The 24,104-nt window shown below is 34.3% G+C and overlaps 3 protein-coding genes and 1 long non-coding RNA gene across 6 annotated transcripts in view; all 4 read right to left on the bottom strand.

Annotated features, from left to right (window-relative positions):
* Positions 1 to 24,104, bottom strand: part of LOC138125671 (somatostatin receptor type 2-like) — a 214,618-nt gene that overhangs the window by 47,118 nt on the left and 143,396 nt on the right. The window lies entirely within an intron of this gene.
* On the bottom strand, positions 1,496 to 5,393 carry LOC138127219 (uncharacterized). Its single transcript, XM_069043133.1, has 2 exons — positions 5,345 to 5,393; positions 1,496 to 5,293 (listed from the first exon to the last, which is right to left on the bottom strand). Exon 2 carries the CDS (start codon positions 5,280 to 5,282, stop codon positions 4,356 to 4,358), a length of 927 nt encoding a protein of 308 aa, XP_068899234.1. The 5' UTR covers positions 5,283 to 5,293; positions 5,345 to 5,393; the 3' UTR covers positions 1,496 to 4,355.
* Positions 15,393 to 18,282, bottom strand: LOC138126271 (uncharacterized). The gene is made up of 2 exons (XM_069041988.1): positions 16,718 to 18,282; positions 15,393 to 16,666 (listed from the first exon to the last, which is right to left on the bottom strand). Exon 2 carries the CDS (start codon positions 16,653 to 16,655, stop codon positions 15,729 to 15,731), a length of 927 nt encoding a protein of 308 aa, XP_068898089.1. The 5' UTR covers positions 16,656 to 16,666; positions 16,718 to 18,282; the 3' UTR covers positions 15,393 to 15,728.
* Positions 22,470 to 23,959, bottom strand: LOC138126272 (uncharacterized). The gene is made up of 2 exons (XR_011157727.1): positions 23,777 to 23,959; positions 22,470 to 23,727 (listed from the first exon to the last, which is right to left on the bottom strand). It is a non-coding gene; the product is annotated as an uncharacterized lncRNA (long non-coding RNA).

Below are 24,104 nucleotides of genomic sequence, written 5' to 3'. Positions count from 1 at the left end.
CAAAAACTTACATATTAGACGTTTATGATTGTTTTAAACACGCAGCAGGCCAAGATATTTTTTTGTCGGTTTGGTATCAGGTCCTGTTATGTGACGTTCCGTTTTTAAGTACATATTCGTCGTGTTGTCATTTCCATTTAATTTTGTGCAATTCAATTATAACCTAAAATAATAATTTATTGTGACAAATCACAATATGTACTGCCAACTGAAATGTCAGAATTTCATAGATAGTCCGAATTTGAAACAATCGTGAATGCTTTATACCTAATACAGGTGATCAACAAGAGAACAAATCAAGAGTGCTACCTCATCTTTTGTTTTATCGAAACGTTCATCTTAGCTTGATCGTACACTGATTTATACTAGCTATGCACAGGTGTTTTATTGGTTGCCTACCTCTCGAAAAATCCATTATTAATTAATTAATCATAATTAATGCTTGAGACCACAAATTGTCTACTCCCATGCATTGAACGCTCATTTGCGTAATATGCTTCTGCTACGATGTGACCGGTAATTTACAACGCCTGCTCTGATTTGTTTTCTTTTTGATCAGTTTGTATTTCAAGAGAAACGTCATTACTGTTTTGCATAGTAACCCTAATTAGAGCATTAACGCACTAAAAACAAAAGAATTGGTGTTTCCAGTTTTTTCAACTTTATAATATAATATGTTGTGTAGATATATTTCTCATATTTTTCCAACTTTAATGTGTCAAAAGAAAAAATTCCTCATTTTTTGCACCAAAATTATATTTTTTTTAAATTTTGTTGATCTCCAAAATGATGTTTCAATTATTTAGATCGACTTTTCTTAAGAAAGCTACCTAAATTTAGAAGATTTAGTGGTTTGTAGGTCACTATTTATTCAAACACAATGTCGACTCATCGACTGTAATAATTGTAATTACATATTTGGTGTAATATACAGGCTATTTCAATGATAATGAGTCTGGCGGAATTGAAAATGCAACCCACAATACATCTGCAACGCTAACGTGGTTATTAAATATCGTATTGTTTTAAAATTAAATTATGAATCCGTGATAGCTTTGCTTGCAATAATTTTATTTGTCACAACTGACATTTACGAAAAAGTTAAAATACGACGATTAAAATGTGTTGGAACGATGAGAATATAGACATGATCGTATGTTAAGGCGAACGTAATAAAAATGCCTCTGCCGTTGCGCATTTATGCACACAATAAACATTTTCCCAAAAAACAAATATCCACGTTAGCGTTGCAAATGTATTGTGGGTTGCATTTTCAATTCTGTCGGGCTCGTTATCACTCGTGAAATACCCTGTATTTATCAAATGTGCACCTTTATGACGTCAACAGCATACATTTAAAATTTACATCGATAGACCAAACTAATAAAACTGGTTATATTATCGAATGCCGCCCACTAAATATATTAAATCAAAAACATATTCACTCTTTGTTGATGATAAGGTCACCTCTGTTCTTTATATTACAATAAAAAAATAAAATATAATTTTTATTATAACATAAAAGTAAACGTTATAAAATATTCAAATATAAAACATTCTTGGTGTGCATCTAATGCAGCTGTAAAATGCCAAAGAGAATGCTAATGTTATAAAGATAGTATAAAAACAGGAAGAGGGTATAGATAATGTGGAAGGTCAAGTTTTCAAAAATAGCTTATAATAACTTTAAATTAAACGCGCAAAAAGGCAGAAATTATCTTTAGTCGTAAGAGGTTTCACCTTCAAGACGACAAAACTATGGATGTAAAAACGTCGGCATAATAAAAAGAGAAAGCAGATAATTATAAATATGATATAATTATTGAAAAAGACGAAGAAACAAGAAGAAAAGTTTTAGATTTTGTTTATAAACTTCAGGGCTTGTGTTATTTGATGGAAAAATTATAGAAGTGGTGTTATTAAATGAATAGCACATTCTTCAATGAGCGTATAATGATGGATTCAAGAGGATGAAAATTGCAACACGAGCCGTAGGCGAGTGAATAATAGCCATAGTTATCCGCTCATTGAAGAATGTACTATTCTTCGAGGAAGCATGCAAGTAGGAAAAAGACAGAATTTTAAATTTGTTAATAACACAGAGTAGGCTTGAGTAACGTAAAACCTAACCTTCAATATATTTCTTTGTTTCTGCTATAATTTAGTAAGGCTGTTTATGAGTGTATGTCAAGAAAATAAGTGTTCTTGACTTTTAGAAATTTTTTGCAATAATAGATGAAAAAGTTACAAAACATGAAAAGGACAAATACATATTTATTAAATCGTTTACCAAAAGCGACGTTTTAAAATCTTGTCTCACAAAAAAAATCTGTAGAATAGGGTGAGTTTTAGCCGAAAAAATAAAATAAAACTGATAAAGATGAACTTGATCTAGAGGTGCAAGTGATAACATAATCTCAAATTTCGAAAACTGGTCAAAATTTCTTCGAATTTTTCTAGATACAAAACGAACTTGTAAATTCTGCAGGAAATATAATTTTCAAAAATTATATTCAATTAAAAAAATGGCGGAGTGAACCCAAAGTTTACATATTTTTTCTTAAATTTAATTATGTTTTCATGAAGAATTTTCCCGCCGAAACTGGCGATCACTCTTGTGTCAACGTCAAGCAAATTATAAGAAAAACTGTTGAAAACTAGTTTGTTCATAATTATTAGATAAGAATCGAACAGATTGGGCTGGCGGCAAAATTAACCCGTTTTCTATGCATTTTATCCAACTGTTCGTAGAAATACGTTCAATATTCATAAAATATACAGTATGTCCCTGGGTCGAGTTCACAAGAGGAAGAACATTTTTATTTCTCATTATACGCAAAAAATTCAGAGAAATAACATTTTTTGCTTCATTTGAAACCCCCATTTCAGTTATCAAAGAGTCTTCTTCAACAAAATAAAAGAAAATGCAGAAAAAATATTTCACTTTTTTTGAAAAAATCAAACGATAATTGAGTATAAAACTATTCTATTAACTCTAGGCCGTTTTCTGCAGATAATTCAACTCTATTTCGAAGTTCTTTAAAACTATGTATTTCGAATTTCTTCAATTGTTAATAATGCTACAACGTTTCTTATGCGTTGTCTTAATCCTTCAGCACCATTATGCAGGTCTTCACTCAACATTTTTTGTAAATTAGTCACAGATTCAATTTTTAGAAACTTTTTTATAAGCTTCTGCATGCGTGATATGTAAGTGTTGGAAAATTTTTCATAAAATGTTATAATTATGTGACGAAAACCGGTCCAACACTGGAGTAAATAAAATCTTTCTTCTAAAGACAACATTTTGAAATGTTTCAAGTTGTTTGTCAAAAAGCAAGGCCAAATTTTAACAGAAAATATTAATTTAAGAATGCAGTAATTCAATCCTTGATTTATTTAATAAGGGAAATGGGGGTTTCAAATGTAGCAAACAATGTTATTATAAAATCAATAATAAAAATGTTTTTTCTCTTGTGAACTCAATCCGGCGATTCTGAAAAAACAACTCCATGTAAAATATTTTTAACAATATGGGGCCAGTTTATAGAAAGATAATTAAATATTTAATTCGAATTAAATTTTAATGCGCGATTAACCCATGAATGCGAAACTTCGATTGGTTCAATCTGATCACGTGTTCAGTTAACATCGCATTTCATTGCCATTAACTTAATTTCGCTTCTATAAACTGGCCCATGGTGTTTTATGTATTTAATATTTAAATTATAAGGACTAAATCTAAATGATCGTAACATGCATTTAGCACTTATCTGTCTATGAACTATAATAAATTCTACCTTAGACTGTATATACATATACAGGGTTATTCTAAATGATTGTAGTCGAAGTAGGCGTGAAAACTGAATGTAAAATTTATGGTTGCCGCTCCACATAAAAAAAACATCAAAATGATGTAAACATATTGAGTTGTTTTGCACCCAATTTAACTCCCGTGTGTGAACGGTGTATACTCACTTACTCGGACTCAATCGTTAATTTAACAAAAATAAATAAAATCCTCATCACCGCACTTTTCACCTAAAAAATGACAGTGACAGCGACAAAACTGACAGTTCACATGAAAGCGGCAAAAATGTAATAACATGGACATGGCCTACTTCGACTACAATCATTTAGAATAACCCTGTACATAGGAATCATAATTAAAGCATACCTAAGCACTTCGTAAACATTTTTTATAAACTTAATTTATATCTATAAATATTTATCATTAGAAGGAAGTTTGATGTTAATAGTAAAGCTGTTTTAATCATTCTTATTTTACTGTAGAAGAATTTCCAAACAAATTGTCTTAATTAAAGAATTATCTACAAATGGTAGAATCAGGAAATTCATCCACCTACTTCTGACTCGTCATCGAACATATTTTCATCGTCTCTTGCTGCAGAGCTTTTACACACTTTGTTGTATGCAGTTTTGAAGCGCTTATTTTTCTTTCGCAACAAATAAGCAACAACAATTATTCCACTGTAAGCGAAACACTCTGCGAAAAAATAAGCATAGCCGACAGTATCATTCACAAGATCAGGCAAATAAAAACTTTTTGCAATTGAAAGAGCCAGTATCGGTAAATAACTGCATAAAATGTATGTGGAAATAGTCAACAGAAATTTGGTTTTTCGTTGACCTTCATTTAATTCAAATCTTCTGACCGCAATGTTGATTATAATTAGTGTGAGTAACAAAATAGAGTAAACAACAACTTTCACGGTGGCTGTCAATTCAGTATCTGAAAAAAATTCAGTGAACAATATTATTAATTTGATGATGCAGATTACATAAAGTGCTACTATAAAATAAATTCGAGAACGAGCAAATATTTGGATCCGAGCTTTTGTGACGCTCTCTATGAACCAGTAAATGCCGATACTGGCTCCAAAAACAAAAACCAAGAGACATGTCGAGCTGGTGAGTGTGTAAAGGAGACAAATCACTTCCCAAAGTATGGGTCCCTTTAATGCTATAACTTCGCGTACGAAAACGAGCAGTGGTAAAAGCAACATGTCAACTAAACAGGCTATAGCATAGTGCAAGATAAATATGTGGTTACTCCTTCTCAAGCTGTCAAATTTTGATATGGTGCAAATTAGAAAAACTGACGTTGCTGCCGAACAACAACTAATCAACAATTTTATTAGTTCCGACGTCACAAACCAAACTGTACTGATAATCGATGTGACTGAATAGGTTTCTGAGATATCATTGGCGTTCAAGTTGTCAAAAATATCTTCACCTTCTAGGTCGGTTAAACTGTCCATCTAGGACCGATCTGAAAGACATTTTGTTGGTGATTTTGGATTATTTGGCACAACTCACCCACTTTTAGTTGACTGAATAACTAAATATTTTGCAATGTGTTTCTTCAGTGCACTGACTCAAATTACACGAATGTGCTTGGTTAATATAAATTACGTGTAAAAAGCATTTATCTAACTACGATAGTGATAAAACTAACATATGGTTTTTTGTATAATAATTATTAACATACAAAATAGTTATTTACATTACAAATGCGGTAGGCTACATTTTACAGCGCGAGGTTTTTAGATTGCAACACGACCGCGCAGCGGGAGTGTTTTAACAAAAACCGAGCGATGCAAAATGCCTACTGCATTAGTAATGTATTAATCTTTTTCGCCGACAACTCGTTTTCTCAAATTTGAAATTTGTTGGAACCAATAATTTTGCAAAACCTGTCAAAGACTGACATTTGATTAATAAAATACCAGAAAGTTATTTATTATATTGATAACTGCTATGCTTACGATTTATATCACAAGATGGCGCCATCAGAATTATGTTCATTTTCGAAAAGTGAACGGAGCAATGGACTTTATTTATGATAAGCCAACAGTTTTTTTTGGAGGTCCCTGAAAGCTTAAAATTTTCGAGGTATTTTACACACTCATGTCATTTAGAGTTGAGGAGGCCAAAAAATACGTTAACAAACCTGTAATGCTGAACTCATCTGTGATTTACGCAATTTGGACGAAAACATTATTATGTACTTCTTAAATTATTAAAAGAATAAGCTTCTTTGTAAATCGAAGATGACAATTACTTAAGTAACCAGTAAATAACCAGTAAAATAATAGTTTTGTTGCAGTAATATAATTGTAAAAAATTAAGTCTTAATTTATTAATAAAAAATATATAAACTGCAAGGATTCTTAAAAAACGAAACAAAAAATATAAATAAAAAGAAATATTAAAGAAAATACAATGTCAATGTATAAAATACTGTGATAATAAAAAATAGATACATAAGTACTTATTTCTAAATGTAAAAAATGCATTTGGCACTACATACCTATTACTAAAATTTATGATTTAACACAAGTATTTATACCAACGATTATATACATATAAACTAGGCAAAAATGAATAGGGAATTTTTCCTTTTTTGAATTTTTTATAAATACCGTTTAAAATTTGTAATGAAATGTGTTACAAATATATTAATCTACACATTAACTGTAATGTTTCAAGTACTTGTAATATTTTAAATTTATCTTGTGTTTAAGAATACGTGGGAGGATTGGGGTAATTATTTTGCTTTCCAAGAAAAATTGTGGAATTCCCTATTCATTTTTGCCTAGTTTACATTAAAATTCCACAAAATTTAAACGGCATCTGTGTTTTAATATTCCTGCAAGAATTTTTAAACAAATTTGTCTGGTTGAACAATCATTTACAACGTAGCATGCCACACCGCTATTAAGTGATTCACTCACTTGACCTTCAACTTCTTCAGCTTCTTCAGAATCGTCATTCAGCATACTAATACTACCATCATAACTCTTGACAGATCTCTTAAACACTCTATTATACGCCATTTTAAAATATTTATTTTTTTCTCCTAACATATAGACTACAACAATTATTCCGCTGTATGCAAAATATTCTGTAAGAACGTAACATTTACCATATAGTAGACAAGGTCGGGTACATCAAAATTCAGCAAATACGGTGTGGTAAGTAACTGAACGTTATGTAGGTGGATATGGTCAAGAGATACTTTGATTTAAGCTGATCTTGATTTAGCTCAACACTTTTAACCGCAATATTTATTATTATAATTACAACTAACAGGGTGGAGTACGTAACGACTAAAATGGTGCTTGTTGATATAGTATCAAAAAAACATTCAACAGAAAATGTAAGCAACTTGATGATGCAGATTATGTAAATTGCAACTATCAAACAAATTTTAAAAATGGTCAAGTTTTGGAACCAAGTTCTTTTGACAGTCTCTATGAACCAGTAGATGCCGATGGTAGCTCCGAAAACAAAAACCAAAATATATGACGAGCCATTGATGACGTATAACAGACACACCAGTTCCCAGCGTATCCAACCACTCATTCCGCGTACTATTTCGTTTATTAAAACAAGCAATGGAAGAACCAGCATGTTTATCGAATTGGCTATAGCATAATGCAAGACAAATATGTTGTTACTCCTTCTTAACTTGTTAAATTTTGAAATGATGTAAATTAGAAAAACGGATGCTCCTGCCGAACAGCAACAAATCACCAGTTTTAGTATTTGTGACGTTATCCTCCAAACCATTTGAAGGATGGACGTAACTTGATCCACTTCCACGATTTTGTCATCGAGATTAATAAAAGCGGCATCTTCCATATAGGTAAAATTACTCATTTTCACCAATCTACAAATTCACAATTTTAATTTTTCGATCATTTGGCACCACTCACCTACTTCAGTTGACAAATCAAAAATAAGCTGCACTGTTCGATGTACTGACTGCCGTTGCATTAACTCAACTTACACCAATATGGTTGTGAATTATACTGAAAGGTGTCTGGACTCTCACCGAAATGTTGATATAGTCTGCATATGGTTTTCGTCGATATGTTTGTAATATATGGTTGCGTTTAAACAAAATAAACGATTTATTTCAGAAATTAAGTAAAATTTATGATTCCGTTATATCTACTTTTCATTTTATGATCTTGTTAATTATTTTCTTTTCAAACATCAAAATTAAATTGTTTCATCTCGCAACAGTTCTAAAAAAGCTTAATTAACAATTCAGTTTAAAATCGACTGCTTCTAATGAAAACATTATTACATTATTTTTATTTGGTAGCAGTCAAGAAAAGAATCTAAAATTGTATAATTCTTGTATTTTTGGAAATTAATAACTAATTAACTAATTAAAAACAAAAAATCTGACAGTGTCAAATTTGTTTTGTGTATGATTGTACTGAGTTTTACTGGAAACATCCAAAATGTCTTCAGATTCAAATGATATACCAAGTGATGTAGAAGAGGCCGCACGAAGTGCGATATCGTCCGTGATCCCGAATAAGTCAAAAGCCAAATATGATTTGGCTTACGAGAAATTGGAAAAATGGTGTGAAGGAAAAAACATAAAGCACATCAACGAAAAAATTTTGCTGGCGTATTTTGAGGGAAAGAAGACTCTAAAAGCTTCCACACTGTGGACTCTTTATTCCATGCTGCGAAGTGAACTATGTCTAAAGAGGAATATTGATATTAAGAAATATACTAATTTAGTGGCATTTTTAAAGCGGCAATCAGACGGTTACCACGCTAAATAGTCCAACATCTTGTCAAAACAGAATATCGCCAAGTTTTTAATTGAGGCTGATGATAAGACTTTTTTAATGGCAAAGGTAAACTCGAATCGCACAATAGCAATATATTTTTTAATATTAACGGTTTACAAACTTATTATTACTACCTATCTTTTAACGTTGCAATGATCGTTGGAATAGCTGGTGCATGTCGTAAGTCTGAGGTAACCTTTCTACATGTCGAAGATATTGTGGACAATCAGTCATATTTTCGAGTTAATATTCCAAATACAAAAACAAAAGTTATACGTGAGTTTGTAATTACAAAGGGAAATATTGACGGAGTAAATTTTCTGGATATAATCAAGAAATACATTAATTTACGTCCACCGAATGTTAAAGACAACCGATTTTTTGTTAAATATAATAATGGAAAATGTAGCATTCAACCCGTTGGAATTAACACTATTGGTAATCTACCAAAGATGATTGCCAAACATATTGGATTACCAAATTGTGTCTTATTTACTGGCCACTGCTTCAGAAGAACTTCGGCCACTTGGCTGGCGGACTCTGGAGCTGATATGATGAAAATAAAAAGACATGGGGGCTGGAAGTCCAACTCAGTAGCAGAAGGTTACGTGGAGGATTCATTAGAAAATAAGAAAAAGATTGCCACCGAAATCCTTGGGGAAACATCAAATTGCGTTTATCAGATATCGACAGATTCTACTTTCACCATCAGGAGTTACCATAAGTAGAGGTTGTTTTTGTAAGAGGTACACACCGTATAGTTGCGCAGTAAACCAACGTTGGTTCGCTTGTGCCCCACTCTGCTAAATCAATCAGCTGTTCGTACATTCAGTGGCGTCCTGCTTTTCAGTTGTGGTACCCAAGTTTAATTTTGTTGTGTTGTATTGAAGATTGTGTTGTAATAAACGACAAAAAATTGTATTTCTTAATAGAAACCTGCACTCTAGAACATTGTTCTCTGTAAGACAAATGGAATAGAACGACGTTTTAATTAATAAAAAATATAAAATAAATTGAAATAGTTTGGTTACGCCACTGCTCATAACTATGACGTCAGCTTCGCGCAGGTTGTTGGCTCCGCCTATGTACCTCTTACAAAAACAACCTCTAATTGTAAGAATTGCGTTATAAATGTTTACAAAAATTAATTAAACACTAAAATTTTTCTTGATTTTTTTTTTGTAACTGGTGATACAATAAATTTTTTCCAACATCGATTATGAAAATGATACTTTCATCACTCAATTTAGTGAGGAAAATAGGCGTTTGCATCACTAGTGAGGAAAATGGAGAAAGTAAACTCACTAGTGAGGAAATAGTATTTTAACAATCTACTACATTAACAATCTACTACCTACTTATTAATATAAAAATTTAAAACATTGTTATTTGCATTAATTGAAAACTCCAGATCCGGAAAATTCAAAAAATAGGGGAGTAAAACAATTATAAAGAAATTTAAAATTGAGACTCATTTTCATAAGCGATGTTGGAAAAAATAGTATACACAATTCGTGATTAAAGTGCGATTTTTCAACTCGCAATACTATCCTTACTCGCTGGCGCTCGAGAGTATATCATTTATTGCTCGTTGAAAAATCAGGCACTTTCATCACTTATAGTGTAATATACTATTTTCTAATTCAGTTACGAAAAATAACCATTGTGATATGTCATTTTAGTTGTCAAACGTGCTTCATTTAATAACTAGTCAAAAAAGTGACATTATATTATCACTAATGTAAAAAAGTGACATTATATTATCACTAGTGTTGAAAGGTGACATTATATTATCACTAGTGTTAAAAAAATGACATTATATTATCACTAGTGTTAAAAAGTGACATTAGTATTATTATCCCGGAAAATTACTGAAATCGCAGATTTAAACGTGATTTTAATTAGAATGTGTGCTTTTCGTAACTAAATTAGAAAAAATCTTGTATGAAACGTGTAGCAAAATGGCTATTTTTTTGCACACGACACTCGTGGTCCAATTGTCATGTCTAGTGCAACAAAGACGCTCATTTTGCAACTCGTTGCATAAATAGCTATTTCGTAACCAGTTACGAAAAGTGTGAAGTTTCCAAACACCAATTATTAATTTTGAAAAGTGTCACTTTATATGTCAAAATTAGAAAAATAACATTTTTTGCTTCATTTGAAACCCCCATTTCAGTTATCAAAGAGTCTTCTTCAACAAAAACTTAACATTAAAATAAAAGAAAATGCAGAAAAAATGTCACTTTTTTTTTGAAAAAATCAAACGATAATTGAGTATAAAACTATTATATTAACTCTGCGCCGTTTTCTGCACATAATTCAACTCTATTTCGAAGTTGTTTAAAACTATTTCGAATTTCTTCAATTGTTAATAATGCTACATCGTTTCTTATGCGTTGTCTTAGTCCTTCAGCACTATTATGCAGGTCTTCACTCAACATTTTTTGTAAATTAGTCACCGATCCAGTTTTTAGAAACTTTTTATAAGCTTCTGCATGCGTGATATGTAAGTGTTGGAAAATTTTTCATAAAGTGTTATAATTATGTGACGAAAACCGGTCCAACACTGGAGTAAATAAAATCTTTCTTTTAAAGACAACATTTTGAAATGTTTCAAGTTGTTTGTCAAAAAGCAAGGCCAAATGTTAACAGAAAATATTAATTTAAGAATGCAGTATATCAATCCTTGATTTATTTAATAAGGGAAATGGGTGTTTCAAATGTAGCAAACAATGTTATTATAAAATCAATAATAAAAATGTTTTTTCTCTTGTGAATTCAATCCGGGGATTCTGAAAAAACAACTCCATGTAAAATATTTTTAAAAATATGTAAGACTTGATTTTTGCCCAAGGGCGTTATCCCTCAATATTTGATAATTAATCGATCAGACTCATCGGTACACATTAAATTAGACAATCTCAGCTACAGTCATACGATAATCTACAATCGGACTCACCTCCACCTCATTCAGTCATTCAAAGGGTAAAGCACAGGTCCGGACTCGGGTTTGCTCAATGGGACGGTACAACATGTAAATGATAAACACCTGACACATCTGTCGCGAATCAAGGTCATACAGTGACTCACCCGGGGGATTCCTCCCCCTAGCTTCTATCATGATGAGGGGCTCGAACCACTGGCGTCGTCTTCAGAGCGCTACATTCCGGGGTTGCGTCGGATGGTCTGGCAGCACCTGTAATAGCCCCGTGTGCAGTTTGGGGTGCACAGCCCGCCCGCAGTCTCCACAGAGGAAGACCGCCACGGCCAGAGTATGAGCCTACAACCCACTTCCATACGTCACTATGTCCCCTCAGTACCTGGGGACCGGGATGACCTCATAACCTTTTAATCAAGCACGTATGATCGGTGCATTTGGTTGCCACCACCAGCCGTCTCTACGAAACGCGCCCGGTCAACGGCCTAGCCGTGTCATGAGCCAAAGGTGCCCCACCCGGACATCCGGTGCTCAGGAATCATACCATGGTATAGGGAGGTTTTACGCATTAAGGTACTGATCTATAGCCCAGGTTGCCCAAACCTGCTATCACCCAGTTACCAACACACCTGGTAACTGTATCTCTATTCACTACACCACTTCCGGATCACCTGCCGTCACTCTCGTACTCGTACCTTGGACAGCCCGTCGGTTTCAGCTGCCAAGCCCACACTGCCCTGTCTTCGCCTGTGGAACTCTTAAAAATCACCCCCGAGTCAAGGACCTTTCAGAACATAATTTATGAGCCACATGTTTGGGGTGGAAGAGGTAGTTTTTTGTTGCGTTTTTAAAATTCTCTTACATTCGGCCAACCTGACATAAATCTCGTCCCGAGATTGTGAATTTACCTTAGTATCGTAACATCTACATCTATTACTACTTGCTGATCAGCCTACTACCGGTGCTAACTACACTAGTGCTAACATTGCCATGGGACTCATGCAACCCTTTAGAATTTGTCGCTTAATAACGGTGATCTCGTCGTAAAATTTAAAAAATAAAGAGTCGCAGAAGTTTGAGAAATAATCGAAGATATGTTTTGCTGCAGTTTGTTTTATTGCTCTTGTTAACACCAATCAGAACATTTAAACATTAAACATCAGAAAAATAATTGTGTACACCGCTTGACATTGATCCGCACATATCAATTTGTGGTCTTTTGCACCCGGACACTTGACAGGCCATAAATTTAGTCACAAAGCACCTGATCACGTCCGTCGTCTTCGGAAGCTTCCCATAGGCCTCCAGCTGAGAGGGACGCCCGGTCATTGACCCAATACTGATAGGATAGCTTCCGTCTGTTATGGGTCGAAGTATTTTACCTGACGTCCGTGTCCTCTTATCATTGCAACCTCCTTTATTTCTGGACAGTGGGCAGTTAGGCTTGATGTGTCCCAGTTCCTTGCATTTATGGCACCTGACCCTACGTGTTCGAGGTTCCTCCTGCACAGGTGCCCCTCGAGGGAGTTTTTGTCGATGATCATCAGCTGTCTGTGAGGCGGCCGACGACGCCGCGTCGCATCCTCTCAGGTACCCCAACAACGTGCTTGGGTCTGTGTATCCACCAGCCCTCGCTCCTGTCTTTATCACCACGTTTTGGATCCCACCGATTAAACAAGATACCGCCTCTTCCCCGTTGATACCGCACTGATTCAACAGGGCTAGTTTCTCGTAGTAATAGCGTAGATAGGTCTCCTCAACCTTTTTGGCCCGCTGTACCACCGTCTGCAGTTTCTGATGGTAGTCGTCACTAGTTGGGAACGCGGCAATTAATAGGCCGCGCCATTCTTCCCAGGTGTAAGTCACAGTTGGCAAGCCACTAAGCCACGTTTTGGCGAGTCCTTCCAATTTCGCCAACGCGTTGTTTACCGTCACCTCTTCTGTCCAGCGGTACATGGACGCCAGTTCTTCCACTTTCGCGACCCACTGATGGATGTTCAGTGACCGGTCCTCTGGATTGAAAGGCGGCAACAGACCGGTGCTGGTAATGGGCCGCGGTGACACTGTGGCCACTTGAGATTTCAGGCTTACCACGAAGTTCTTTAACACATCCGCCAAATCACTGTTCGGCGTGTCAGCAGATGAGCTTGAGCCAGCGCGTTTTGACAAATTCGCGCCCGTGTCTTCATCCGGTGACGAATTCGTCGGTAGTTGTCTAACGCGACGCCGGGGGACAGTTGACTTAGGCATTTTACGATTTTCACAGCAGAAGCGTTTCGAACGAAATCTGACTGAAAACTGACGCAACGCAATGGTCCAATTACACCCTCATATGGGTTTAAGCGTGGGGTGTACCTGTTTGGTCCCACGATCAGTTTGGTCTTGATGGGCCAAGATATATTGCACATGTGGTCCCACAGCTGCAAAATTCGACACCCCTCTTACGATACGCGTTCATTTTAATAGTTTTGACGGAATTTTGATAATCTCCAGGACTCCGGTTTCTTGGAAACCGCTGACATTTATGGGTTTTGCACAAAGAACGAATGGGCTAATGGTTTTCGTTTTTCACACGCCCCCAATTCGTAACCCTCGACAACACATTTTTTATGCTTAACCATTTTCAGTTCTCAGTAAAAGGGATCGTCGCTCTAATTTACCATGCACAACAACCAATACTAACAACTTGGTTATCAACTTCTAAGAACTGGGACGTTTGTCATGTCAGGCCGCACAAATAAATATGTCATTGGTTTACAATCGAAAATAATTTGAGTTTGTCCATCTTGCAAGTTTATCGCACTGTAGCTGACAATAAGAGTGAACCGTTTCGGTCACGCAGAATTCTGATCCCACTTCTGATATGTAAGACTTGATTTTTGCCCAAGGGAGTTATCCCTCAATATTTGATAATTAATCGATCAGACTCATCGGTACACATTAAATTAGACAATCTCAGCTACAGTCATACGATAATCTACAATCGGACTCACCTCCACCTCATTCAGTCATTCAAAGGGTAAAGCACAGGTCCGGACTCGGGTTTGCTCAATGGGACGGTACAACATGTAAATGATAAACACCTGACACATCTGTCGCGAATCAAGGTCATACAGTGACTCACCCGGGGGATTCCTCCCCCTAGCTTCTATCATGATGAGGGGCTCGAACCACTGGCGTCGTCTTCAGAGCGCTACATTCCGGGGTTGCGTCGGATGGTCTGGCAGCACCTGTAATAGCCCCGTGTGCAGTTTGGGGTGCACAGCCCGCCCGCAGTCTCCACAGAGGAAGACCGCCACGGCCAGAGTATGAGCCTACAACCCACTTCCATACGTCACTATGTCCCCTCAGTACCTGGGGACCGGGATGACCTCATAACCTTTTAATCAAGCACGTATGATCGGTGCATTTGGTTGCCACCACCAGCCGTCTCTACGAAACGCGCCCGGTCAACGGCCTAGCCGTGTCATGAGCCAAAGGTGCCCCACCCGGACATCCGGTGCTCAGGAATCATACCATGGTATAGGGAGGTTTTACGCATTAAGGTACTGATCTATAGCCCAGGTTGCCCAAACCTGCTATCACCCAGTTACCAACACACCTGGTAACTGTATCTCTATTCACTACACCACTTCCGGATCACCTGCCGTCACTCTCGTACTCGTACCTTGGACAGCCCGTCGGTTTCAGCTGCCAAGCCCACACTGCCCTGTCTTCGCCTGTGGAACTCTTAAAAATCACCCCCGAGTCAAGGACCTTTCAGAACATAATTTATGAGCCACATGTTTGGGGTGGAAGAGGTAGTTTTTTGTTGCGTTTTTAAAATTCTCTTACAAATATGGTGTTTTATATATTTAATATTTAAATTATAAGGACTAAATCTAAATGATCGTAACATGCATTTGGCACTTATCTGTCTAAGAACTATAATAAATTCCACCTTAAACTGTATATACGAGTAAACATAGGAATCATAATTAAAGCATACCTAAGCACTTCGTAAACATGTTTTATAAACTTAATTTATATCTATAAATATTTATCATTAGAAGGAAGTTTAATGTTAATAGTAAAGTTGTTTTAATCATTCTTATTTTACTGTAGAAGAATTTCCAAACAAATTGTCTTAATTAAAGAATTATCTACAAATGGTAGAATCAGGAAATTCATCCACCTACTTCTGACTCGTCATCGAACATATTTTCATCGTCTCTTGTAGCAGAGCTCTTACACACTTTGTTATATGCCGTTTTGAAGCGCTTATTTTTCTTTCCCAACAAATAAGCAACAACAATTATTCCACTGTAAGCGAAACACTCTGCGAAAAAATAAGCATACTCGACAGTATCATTCACAAGATCAGGCAAATCAAAACTTTTTGCAATTGAAAGAGCCAGTATCGGTAAATAACTGCATACAATGTATGTGGAAATAGTCAACTGAAATTTGGTTTTTCGTTGACCTTCATTTAATTCAAATCTTCTGACCGCAATGTTCATTATAATTAGTGTGAGTAACAAAATAGAGTAAACAACAACTATCACGGTGGCTGTCAATTCAGTATCTGAAAAACATTCGGTGAACAATATTATTAATTTGATGATGCAGATTACATAAAGTGCTACTATAAAATAAATTCGAGAACGAGCAAATATTTGGATCCGAGCTTTTGTGACGCTCTCTATGAACCAGTAAATGCCGATACTGGCTCCAAAAACAAAAACCAAGAGACATGTCGAGCTGCTGAATGTGTAAAGGAGACAAATCACTTCCCAGAGTATGGGTTCCTTAAATGCTATAACTTCGTGTACGAAAACGAGCAGTGGTACAAGCAACATGTCAACTAAACAGGCTATAGCATAGTGCAAGATAAATATGTGGTTACTCCTTCTCAAGCTGCCAAATTTTGATATGATGCAAATTAGAAAAATTGACGTTGTTGCCGAACAACAACTAATCAACAATTTTATTAGTTCCGACGTCACAAACCAAACTGTACTGATAATCGATGTGACTGAATAGGTTTCTGAGATATCATTGGCGTTCAAGTTGTCAAAAACATCTTCACCTTCTAGGTAGGTTAAATTGTCCATCTAGGACCGATCTGAAAGACATTTTGTTGATGATTTTGGATTATTTAGAACAACTCACCCACTTTTATTTGACTGAATAACTAAATAAATTGCAAATGTGTTTCTTCAGTGCACTGACTCAAATTACACGAATGTGCTTGGTTTATATAAATTATGTGTAAAAAACATTTATCTAGCTACGATAGTGATAAAACTAACATATGGTTTTTTGTTCATACAGGGTGACTGACGAAAAACCTTTGATGCTGTACCTTGCTTATTTTTTATCCGATTTGAATAAATGACACGTCAAATGAAATAATTTTGAAAATACTTCAATACCAATTTAATAAAAAAAAACTTGCGTCCAGTTTTTGACAGATGAACATCAGCTTCTTTTTTTCAAATAGCACTGTACATTTTTTTCTATTCAGTATTATAGAGATTTGTTTTCTGAATATAAAAATGCAAAGAACTATACCCATTCATTAAACAAAAGTCGAGAAATTAAAGAGTAAATGTACAAAATTTAAAAATCAAGTGACCAAAATAAACAAAAGAGAAGTTTGTTCTAAATGCTCGAAATGACTAAGTAAGCTCTGAATATTCATTTGTCAAAACAGTTTGATAATAATAATAATAATCTTGCTGTGGAAAAAAATTTCCAAAGATGATTTAGTGTTAACGTGTGGCGTGGCATTTTGGCGATAGAGTGGACTAGTTGGTCCCTTTTTTATTGATAGCAGTCTTGATCAAACAAAATATCATATTATTTATTATCAAACGAAATAAGCAACTTTCTGGATGAGATACCATTAGCAGCGTTGAATAGAGTCGTGTTTCATCAGGACGGCGCCATACCATGCAATGCACGCATGAATTTTGTATTTTTAAATCATTTAAATCATTTTGGTGAACGATGAATGGGTGCTCATGGAGCTATTCGATGGCCCGCTACATCCCCAGATTTGAATCCATTGGATTTCTTTATCTTCATTCGAAGTTTTGGAGACAATGTTTATTTGACCTCACCAGGTACCCAAAAAGAGTTAAGAAAATGGACAGTGCGAGTATGTCTGGAAAAACCCCGACATTTTTTACTGAATGCGAAGGTGGGTATTTCTAGAAGGTATCGACAGTGTCTGCAACAGCATTGAGGAAATTTTGAGCAACTAGAATAGATTTTGTATTGTTTACAAATTTGATTACTTGATTTTTGATTTTCAATTTTTTTCAATTAAAATACATTTTTTGTTTTTTCTTTTAATGCACGAATATTCAGAAGAAGATTCTTTATAATAACGAATAAAAAACTGTGTAAAGTGTAATTTGAAAAAAAAAGTTGGCTATCGTCTGTCAAAAAATAGATGTCGAAAAAAATATCGAATAGGATAATAATGAAGTGCTTTTCGAACTAAGTCATTTGATGTGTCATTTATTCAAATCGGATGAAGAATAAGTAAGATACAGCGTCAAAGGTTTTTCGTCAGTCACCCTGTATATTTAGTACAATAATTAATAAGATACAAAATAGTTATTTACATTACAAATGCGGTAGGCTACATTTTACAGCGCGAGGTTTTTAGATTGAAACACGACCGCGCAGCGGGAGCGTTTTAACAAAAACCCAGCGATGTAAAATGCCAACTGCATTAGTAATGTATTAATCTTTTTGGCCGACAACTCGTTTTCTCAAATTTGAAATTTGTTGTAACCAATCATTTTGCAAAACCTGTCAAAGACTGACATTTGATTAATAAAATACCAGAAAGTTATTTATTATACCGATAACTGCTATGCTTACGATTTATACCACAAGATGGCGGCATCAGATTTCACAATTTTTCAGAAGAAAACATTCAAATCATGTTCATTTTCGAAAAGTGAACGGAGCAATGGACTTTATTTATGATAAGCCAACAGTTTTTTTTGGAGGTCCCTGAAAGCTTAAAATTTTCGTGGTATTTTACACACTCCGTGTGGTAAAATGACAGATAGTTTGATTAGTGTGTAAAAATCAAAATATTGTAGCTGTTCAAAATGTGTAAACATGTCATTTAGAGTTGAGGAGGCCAAAAAATACGTCAACAAACCTGCAATGCTGAACTCATCTGTGATTTACGCAATTTGGATGAAAACATTATTATGTACTTCTTAAATGATTAAATGAATAAGCTTCTTTGTAAATCGAAGATGACAATTACTTAAGTAACCAGTAAATAACCAGTAAAATAATAGTTTTGTTGCAGTAATATAATTGTAAAAAATTAAGTCTGTTGCATTTCTGTTACGTCCAACTGTACCCACGAAGGTCTGGACGGGTGCTTACACCCCCACCCTCATTTTTCTAGAAGTAGGTAGTATTTAAGGTAAAATTTTGTAAATAGTAGGAGAGAATAACTAGAAACCAGAGACGAATAAAGTACTCAACAAAAGTGACAGTTATTTTTTCTCGAATAAAGACGTCCATCACAAAGCGTCCAATTCGATCAACCCAGCAAAAAACACAGCAGACAAAAGGGTTACAGTCCTAAACAAAGTCTTAATTTATTAATAAAAAATATATAAACTGCAAGGATTCTTAAAAAAACGAAACAAAAAATATAAATAAAGAGAAATATTAAAGAAAATACAATGTCAATGTATACTGTCTAAGCATCAGATATGTATAAAATACTGTGATAATTAAAAATATATAGGTACTTATTTCTAAATGTAAAAAATGTATTTAGCACTACATACTACTAAAATTTATGATTTAACACAAGTAATATGTGTTCAATTGAAAAGTTCATCAAATTGGCTTTGATTTTTGTGGCTATCTTTGTCTAACCAACTTAATTTACGATGGTGTTGTCTCTTAAAAAATAGAGTCATAGCCAACTTGATGAACAATTCAATTGAACACTTGTTAAATACCTACGATTATACATTACAAATCCACAAAATTTAAACAGCATCTGTGTTTTAATATTCGTGCAATTATTTTTAAACAAATTTGTCTGGTTGAACAATAATTTACAACGTATCATGCCACACCGGTATTAACAGATTCACTCACTTGATCCTCAACTTCTTCAGCTTCTTCAGAATCGTCATTCAGCATACTACCATCATAACTCTTGACAGATCTCTTAAACACTCTATTGTACGCCGTTTTAAAATATTTATTATTTTCTCCTAACAAATAGGTTACCACAATTATCCCGCTGAATGCAAAACATTCTGTAAGAAGGTAAGTAAAATTTAAAACATAGTAGACAGGGTCGGGTACATCAAAATTCAGCAAAAACGAAGATGCAAGAAGTGGTAAGTAACTGCACGTTATGTAGGTGGAGATAGTCAAAAGATACTTTGATTTGAGCTGATCTTGATTTAGCTCAACCCTTTTAACCGCAATATTTATTATTATTATTACAACTAACAGGGTGGAGTACGTAACGATTAAAATGGTGCTTGTTGATATAGTCTCAAAAAAACATTCAACAGAAAATATAAGGAACTTAATGATACAGATTAGATAAATTGCAACTATGAAATAAATTTTAAAATTGGTCAAGTTCTGGAACCAAGTTGTTTTGACAGTCTCTATGTACCAGTAGATGCCGATGGTAGCTCCAAAAACAAAAACCAAAATATATGACGAGCCGTTGATGACGTATAACAGACACATCAGTTCCCAGCGTATACTACCACTCCAACTGCCTATTGTGAAATCGTTTATTAAAACAAGCAACGGAAGAACCAGCATGTCTATCGAATAGGCTATGGCATAGTGCAAGACAAAAATGTTCTGACTCCTTCTTAACTTGTTAAATTTTGAAATGATGTAAATTAGAAAAACGGATGCTCCTGCCGAACAGCAACAAATCACTAGTTTTAGTATTTGTGACGTTATCCTCCAAACCATTTGAAGGATGGACGTAACTTGATCCACTTCCACGACTTTGTCGTCGAGATTAATAAAAGCGTCATCTTCCATATAGGTCAAATTACTCATTTTCACCGATCTACAAATTCACAATTTTAATTTTTCGATCATTTGCCACTACTCACTTACCTCAGTTGACAAGTCAAAAATAAGCAGCACTGTTTGATGTACTGACTGCCGTTGCATTAACTCAACTTACACCAATGTGGTTGTAAATTATACTGAAAGGTGTCTGGACTCTCACCGAAATGTTGATAAAGTCTGCATATGGTTTTCGTCGAGATGTTTGTAATGTAATGGTTGCGTTTAAACAAAATAAATCATTACACGATTTATTTCAGAAATTAAGTGAAATTTATGATTCCGTTATATCTACTTTTCATTTTATGATTTTGTTAATTATTTTCTTTTCAACAGGCTTAATTACCAATTCAATTTAAAATAGACTGCTTCTAATGAAAACAATTATTATTTACTGAGAATTTACCCAAAATTAAGATTAACCCCACACTATAGAAATTTGACTTAAAATTGTTCTTATTCAACGTCTCGCCGATAATTTGTTATAATTGTTTCGCCTGTTTCACGTGGTTTTTCAAAGTTTTTCTGAACCACCAGACTACATTAGATCACTCCGTTCGCGACACAGGAGCGGATTCGAGACAGTTCTGGACTCGTCTCGATTATTATTCGCATGTTGCAATGTTATTTAATATAAGGAGAGATTTACTTTATACATGTAAATGTATCAATTAATTACTGTTACATAATTATTGATTAATTAGTATCAGAGGTGTGTATACAGGGTGTAATCGAAATACACGGAATAATTTTAACCACGAGCTACTGGCTTCATGTAGAACTCCGAAAAAATATTTAAAAAATTCTGTAAAAAAATAAATTGACGTTTAATTTTTGAGGTACAATTTTTTACAGTTGCTTTTTGTCTTATACGTTGTCCCACAACCTCGTATGTAAAATTTCGGCACATTTTGAAAATACACCCTTGTATATCATATTTTATAAAATGTACGCCAATTTATTTTTGACATAGAATTTTTTAAATATTTTTTCCGAGTTCTACATGAAGCCAGTAGCTCGTGGTTAAAATTATTCCGTGTATTTCGATTACACCCTGTATATTGCCTTCAATCAAAACAATTATGAGTAATATGACGTATATTATATGAGCAAAAACGAATGAAGAAGAACCGATATAGACTAAACATTTAAGTTAGTTGCTCTAATTCATTTTATTAATTTCCAAAAATACAAGAATTTACACATTTTAGATTCTTTTCTTGACTGCGATCAAAATAAAAAATAATGTAAAATGAACGTCTGCCAAAAGAAATTCTTTGTAAGGTGTAACAGCGTGAAAACAAGGGAAGAAATCATATTAAAAACATCAAAAGATAATTATTAATTTGGTAATTTTTTTATGATTTAGTCGTTCTTGAACACAATTTAAATTTAAATTTTTGGAAAAATATACAAGGAGAATAAAAACCACTTTTAGTTTAATTTAAGGCGATTAATGCCCAAGTCATCAAACGTGCGTGCCGATCACAGCGCTTGCTTTCATCCAATCAAAAATGTTTATCGCGAAAAAAACGTCTTACTACTCTGTCATCTGTCAAAAGTGATTAAAATTGCATTCTACTCTTGTCAGATTCTCAAATTGTTTTTAATAATTGTGTTTTTAATAACTCTATTATAAATAAATAAAGTCAAAGCAAAAAGTTTTCGTAAAATTGAAAATTTTATCCGATAAAAAAATTAGGTCTTGTTATTTTACCTTCGATAAAAACATGTTAATTTTAGAGTACAAAAGAACTATCAAAACGAGAGATAACAATATCTCTTTAAAAACTAGATGAATTAGTGAGAAACAGAACAGAAAATTGAGAAATAACTATGTATTAAGAAATTACATTTAAGCAATATTATTCATTTCTACATATTTCACTATTTAGATGAACATGAATGGGGGAGTACGATAGATGCTGTAGGAAGTGTTTACATATTAAATCGAACTGAAGAAACATACAATAAAATTTCAAAATCAAAACATTGGTACTGTAATTTACTTAAGAAGTATAATAATGTCTGTTTAAGTTTCTATCTAATAATTTGTCGATCCTACACCTAACTGTTTTTGAATAAACTGTTTGAAAGAAGTCATTTATTGGTTAACTTGTCACAGTTGCACCCCTTGATTTGGAGCTTCTGCAGCTTCTTCCCACTCATCATTCAACATATTTCCATCATATCTTTGAGCAGATCTCTTAAACAGTTTGTTGTACGCCTCTTTGAAATGCTCGTTTTTTTTTCCCAACAAGTAAGTCACAACAATTATTCCGCTAAATGCAAAATACTCTGCAAAATAATAAGCGAATCCCATGACATAATCCACAACATTGGGCATTTCAAAATGTTGCATAAACGAAAGTGTCAAGAGTGGCAAATAACTGCACGTTACGTATGTGGATACTGTCAAGAGATATTTTGTATTGAGTTGGTCCTCATTCAGATCCATCCACTTCACTCCAACGTTTATTATTATTATTATCAGCAGCAAAATACAGTAAACAACAACTAAAATAATATTTGTCAGTACAGTGTAAAAGAAACATTCAGTCGAAAATATGAGCAATTTGATGAAGAAGATTACATAATGTGTGAGAATAAAATAAATCCGAAAATGAGTAAATTTTTCTACCCAAGTTTTTTTGACATTTTCTATGAACCAGTAGATGCCAATGCTGGCTCCGAAGACAAGCAACAAGAAACATGACGAACTGTTGAAGATGTGAAGCAAGCAAATCAGTTCCCAGCGCATCCAAGTATGAGCCATTGTTACTTCATTTAAGAAAACGAGCAGTGGTACAAGCAACATGTCAACCAAACAGGCAATAGCATAGTGTAAGATAATAATGTGGTTACTCCTTCTTATGTTGTCAAATTTTGAAATGATGTAAATCAGAAAAATGGACGCTCCTGTGGAACTGCAGCAAATCAACAGTTTTATTATTTCTGATGTGACCAACCAAACTGTACGAATTATGGATGTGACTGACTCAGATCCTGAGACTTCTGTGGCGTCCAAGTTGTCAAAAGCGTTATCCTCTACGTAGGTGAAGTTACTCATTTATGACCGATCTAAAATTTTTTGTTCATGGCTTTAGATTATTTTGCGTAACTCACCAACCTTCAGCTCACTGATTAGTAAACAAACTGCACTGCGTTTGTCCGATGCTCTGACTGCTGCTGCAACAGCTCAGATTGCACGAATATGTTTGGTATAATAAATAATTATCTGAATTGTTACCCTTGATAAGGCTCATATTATGTGTTTATTTGTACAGATATTTATTTTACAACGATCGTTGGCAGTTCCTGCCGTTTACAAAAAAAATTAAAAAATACATGTAATGCGGATGAAGAATGCCTCTAACAGAGAAGCCCAAAAGTAATTTTCCGTGGATAAGACTGTGATAAAGCATTTAACATGGAATAGTTATTTACATTACAAATGC

Source organism: Tenebrio molitor, chromosome 3 (genome assembly GCF_963966145.1).
Source record: "Tenebrio molitor chromosome 3, icTenMoli1.1, whole genome shotgun sequence".
Classification (NCBI taxonomy): Eukaryota; Metazoa; Arthropoda; class Insecta; order Coleoptera; family Tenebrionidae; genus Tenebrio; species Tenebrio molitor.
Note: the sequence above shows the minus strand (reverse complement) of the source record. Positions and strands in the feature narration are given on the sequence as shown.